Raw genomic sequence first — 5,000 nt, 5'->3', positions numbered from 1 at the left:
TACGTTCAGAAGTCATACATTTGAAAACAATGGATAAACCTGAATGAATTATATTTTGGATTACAATAAACTATTCAATAGAAAAACAAAATGCTATAATGGATTAAATTTCGGCAATTTGTACAAATAGAAAGGATGATTGATTTCCCGTTCTCTCTCTCTCTCTCTCTCTCTCTCTCTCTTTCCCTCTTTCTCTCTCTCTCTCTCTCTCTCTCTCTCTCTCTCTCTCTCTCTCTATTTCTCTCTCTCTCTCTCTCTCTCTCTCTCTCTCTCTCTCTCTCTCTCTCTCTCACTCTCTCTCTCTCTCTCTTTCTCTCTATTTATCTCTCTCTCTCTCTCTCTCTCTCTCTCTCTCTCTCTCTCTCTCTCTCTCTCTCTCTCTCTCTCTCTTTCTCTTTTTCACGCGTCAACCGTTTCCAATTTCTATCGCGAAAATGTCAATAATTGGTTATTGAAAGATGAAATGACTAGTTGTCGATATGTAGATACTGACAGTGAATAATAGGCATTTTTGAAAAATAATTGTTAGCGTACCTTTTTTCACAGAAAAATTGTGAATATATCTTTTTTTCTCTCAAATTTGCTTTTGTTTATCCAATTTAATTTTTTCTTGATAACTAAAGAAATAACAGAAAATCAAACACGAATGACCCAAACCCACCATTAATACCTCCGTGTCTCCCACGTAATATACAGTGTTTGTTGACAGTTCGAACCTCCCACCAGCGAGTTCGTATAATGGCCGACTCCATTACCACTTAGGTAACAATGAGGCGTGGGCAGGGGCTGTCAAGTCAAGTGACAACAGCGTCCCAAGACCACACTAATGATAAATGAAATGCACCTACAGCCTTCGATCGCAGAGGAGGAATAGTGTCCACAGCATCAACCTTCTCCTTACTGTAAGACATCTAACGGTATCTGAACAAATGCAGGGACGCATTAGATGGCAATTTGATTAGCCAATGGAGCTGATTGGGTCATATATAATTTGCTGTTCCTAATTTGGATATCCCAGCTATTGTGTTTTTTTTTTTTTGTATCTTTTGATAGATATTTGTATTTTTTGTTAGATATCGTCATACATAACTGCATTTCGTATATATCGGTATTACATAGGATTTTCATAAACTCTTTAATCACTTTTGAGTGTGTGAATATCAAAAGAAGAAGAAGAAGAAGAAGGAAAGTTAGATATGAGGAAATAAATGAATAAATAAAGGAGGGAAGAAGGAAAGAAAGAAAAGAAAAAACAACAACAAGAAAATATCTCCCCTAATTTGCAATCCCGTCCCTCTCCCTCTCCTCCCTTCCCTCTCTCCCTTTCCCCTCCCGTCCTTCTACACTTCCCTCCCTTCCTTCCCTCCCTTCCCTCCCTTCCCTTCCCCTCCATTCCTCTCCCTCCCCCTCCCTCCCCCTACCCCCGTCTAGTCTTATCTGTTCCCGAGCCTCCTTGGAAGAAAATGTGTCGCTTATATTCTCGACCCCAACCTCCCCCGACGCCACAAAGCCTCTGCCAGGTTACTTTACCAAATCCTATTCCCTCTCCAGTAGTGCTGTGCTTTCCTCTAAATCCCCTATTGCTGGAGGGAGGGAGGATGTCCAAGGTCCTTGCTTTTTCATTTTTTTTTCTCTCTCGCTGTCTTATTGTTCGTTATTATTTGTTGTTGTTGTTTTAATTTTGTCTCTTATCTGTTTTTTCCTTCTTTGAGTCTTCTTCTTACTTCTTTCATTTTTTGTTTGCTTTTTGTCTTTCTTTGTTTGTCTGTTTCAGTGTCTGTCTGTCTGTCTATCTGTCTCTCTGTCTCTCTGTCTCTCTGTCTCTGTCTCTCTCTCTCTCTCTCTCTCTCTCTCTCTCTCTCTCTCTCTCTCTCTCTCTTTCTCTCTCTCTCTGTCTCTCTCTCTCTCTGTCTCTCTCTCTCTCTCTCTCTCTCTCTCTCTCTCTCTCTCTCTCTCTCTCTCTCTCTCTCTCTCTCTCTCTCTCTCTCTCTCTCTCTCTCTCTCTCTCTCTCTCTCCCTCCCTCCCTTCCTCCTTCGCCTGGTTGGTAACCCCGGCCATTCTTTGCACACAAGGGTTAATTTAGAAGCAAAAATAGACAGACATCTATAATTTGACTGAATCACTCAAGCCTGTCACACCAATCACAAGAATAACCATTGTAGCTAATGGAATAAAGTAAATAACTTACTTACTCCATCTCCCTCCCTCCCTCCTTCCCTCCACCCTCTCTCTCTCATTGTCACGCTCTTTCTTTCTTTCGCTCTTTCCCGCTCACCTCATACCACTTTCTGTTCCAGTTCTTCTATCTTACGTTTCATTCCCTCTCCCTTCCTTTCGTTAAAAAGGGAGAGCGTTACAGCAGTTAGGTAAACAACACCACACTCCCTTCGCGGTTACTACTATTACAGTGTCCAACTTTAACCACAACAGACTCTAAAACTACAAGCTTATTGGCATTTACGTGCAGCACAGAATATATATATTTATTTTTTTCCTCGGGTAATTTCATCAGAGGGTTAAATCCACCGTCAGTTGCAAAGTTGAATTAGCAACAAGAGTCCAACTCCAAGGCAGCCCCGTGTTCACTGCATGTTGCAAAACGTCACGACTAACTAATTCCGCGATTCAAAGGAGGCCGTTGCCGTATGATGGGGTGGGGGAGAAAAGCCCTTTGAAGAAATGCAAGGCAGAAGTTTATCCCATTGCTGAAGTTAACAAGAATAGTTTTGCCAGAAGTTGTTTGAACGAGCCCGAGAGATTAGACAAAGGGTGCGGTTTTAGGAGTCGAAGGATCTTCTGCAGCAGGTGCTTTGTTGGAGATTGTTAGTCGCTGTGATTTTCGGTTTAGTTTAGGGAAATTTAGCAGTCTGATAGATATAGAAATAAATCATTACCCTTGTTATCGTTATTAACTTTTTTATATTTCATGAGTTTAGTAACAGATACTTGGATGAATAAATCCTTACTATCTTTATCAGTATCCATATAATAATGACCCTTTATTGTGGGATTGATAAGGAATACTTAAAGATACAGAATGATAAGTGTAAGATTTATACCACATAGATTATACCTAATATTCAACCAAGACTTCCTATACAAAACCTTTTTTTCCCCCAACGTAGTAACAAGTCAACAAACCACAAAAATACAGCGAGAAGGAGATGCAGCATCAGAAACAACTACATCGAGGCAGGTATCCTTCCACACGATGAACTTTACGGACTACACAATAGTCTCAAGGATACGAGAAACCAGGTCACACAACGCATGCATCGTCGGTCGAGCGAAGACGCACAGACCTATCCCAACGCGCGTTCAAGAGCTAGGTCGTGGATAATAACAATATGGGTTGGGGATCGAAGCGGCTTGTTTTACGCTTGGAATTGAGGCTTTTGGTTGAAATCTATGTTTGAAGGGGTGGGGTAAAGGGTGGGTTTAAGGGGTGGGGGTGGGGGGTGGGGTAAAGGGTGGGCTTTGGCGTGAGATGGGGTTTGGGGTCAGGGGTTGGGAGAGAGCGTGGGAGATAAGGAGGGCGGAAATGGGGAGAGGAAGGGAAAGGAAGGTGATAGAGGGAGAGAAATGATGGGGGATAAATGGAGAGGGGGAGGGAGATAGATAGATAGATAGATATATAGAGATAGATAGATAAATAGATTGATAGGTAGATAGATAGATAGATAGATAGATAGAGAGAGAGAGAGAGAGAGAGAGAGAGAGAGAGAGAGAGAGAGAGAGAGAGAGAGAGAGAGAGAGAAATATGGATATAAGTAGGAAATAAATATATAACAGATACGTGAACAAAAATATAGTGAGGGAGACAAAAATGAGAAAAAGATAGAGGAGGATTTCATAGTGCCTGGAGAATATGTAAAACAATATTCATAACTCTACTCTCTGTTTCATATCAAATTACTTTATTTTTATACTGAGAGCAACAAAATAAACAAATGACACAAACAAATGAATTCGAGAATGCAAGCTCCAAACAACGAAATTCTCACGTAACAAATGACCTCTTCGTCTCAAAAAAAAAAAAAAAAAAAAAAAAAGCTCGCAACAATAATTTTTCATCCCTTTCTTCCAAGAGGGAAAACGCACTCATCACCAGCCTCGAACTCTGTAGCAAAGATGACACGTGAAATATATACAACATCCAACAAAAGGGAACTTGCTACATCGACTCTACTTGTGATAGAGGAGGCACGGCAGAGAAACATAAACAGAGGCGGAAGATAAGAAAGAAAGAGAGAGAGAGAGAGAGGAGAAGAGAGAGAGAGAGAGAGAGAGAGAGAGAGAGAGAGAGAGAGAGAGAGAGAGAGGAGAGGGAGAGGGAGAGAGAGAGAGAGAGAGAGAGAGAGAGAGAGAGAGAGAGAGAGAGAGAGAGAGAGAGAGAGAGAGAGAGAGAGAGAGAGAGAGAGAGAAGGAGAGGAAGATAGATAGATAGATAGATAGATAGATAGATAGATAGATAGAGAGAGAGAGAGAGAGAGAGAGAGGAGAGAAAGAAGACAGAGACAGAGACAGAGAGACAGAGAGACAGAGAAAGAGAGTCAGAGAGACAGAGCCAGACAGACAGACAGAAAGAAAAACGGAGAAAAGAAAAAAAACTGTGATGTAATTATTTTCATTTTTCCTTTTACACTGAGGATGCTCAGTATGAATATTAATATAGTATATTGGCAAGTAGCTTACCTCATAAATGGAGTATCTATCCGGCATAGGAGGATGCTCTGTTGTGGGAGATGTGTAGTTTGTTCCATTGTACCTGTGAGAAAGTATTCAGGGTATTATCATGATGCTACATATAGTCTGGATATATATTCATATACACTCACATGAGTTACTCATATATACTCACAAACATCCAAGACATGCATACATGTACATACACTCACATACAATCAAGGAGACATACATACACTAACACGTATACTAACAAAAACTCACAAACACTCAAGAAAATATGCGTACTCTCAAGCACAGTTGCACACACTCA

The 5,000-nt window shown here is 40.8% G+C and overlaps 1 protein-coding gene across 4 annotated transcripts in view; it reads right to left on the bottom strand.

Moving 5' to 3' along the window:
- LOC125040871 (muscarinic acetylcholine receptor DM1-like) overlaps nucleotides 1-5,000 on the bottom strand; it is a 90,861-nt gene that overhangs the window by 55,768 nt on the left and 30,093 nt on the right. For all 4 annotated transcript variants that reach the window (XM_047635641.1, XM_047635643.1, XM_047635644.1 and 1 more), the window contains exon 4: nucleotides 4,697-4,769. In XM_047635641.1, coding sequence (XP_047491597.1) covers nucleotides 4,697-4,769 — 73 coding nt within the window. The remainder of the gene's footprint in view (nucleotides 1-4,696; nucleotides 4,770-5,000) is intronic.

The sequence above is a fragment of the Penaeus chinensis genome, chromosome 29 (assembly GCF_019202785.1).
Source record: "Penaeus chinensis breed Huanghai No. 1 chromosome 29, ASM1920278v2, whole genome shotgun sequence".
Classification (NCBI taxonomy): domain Eukaryota; kingdom Metazoa; phylum Arthropoda; class Malacostraca; order Decapoda; family Penaeidae; genus Penaeus; species Penaeus chinensis.
The sequence above is the reverse complement of the archived record's forward strand: the minus strand, read 5'-3'. Positions and strand labels throughout refer to the sequence as shown.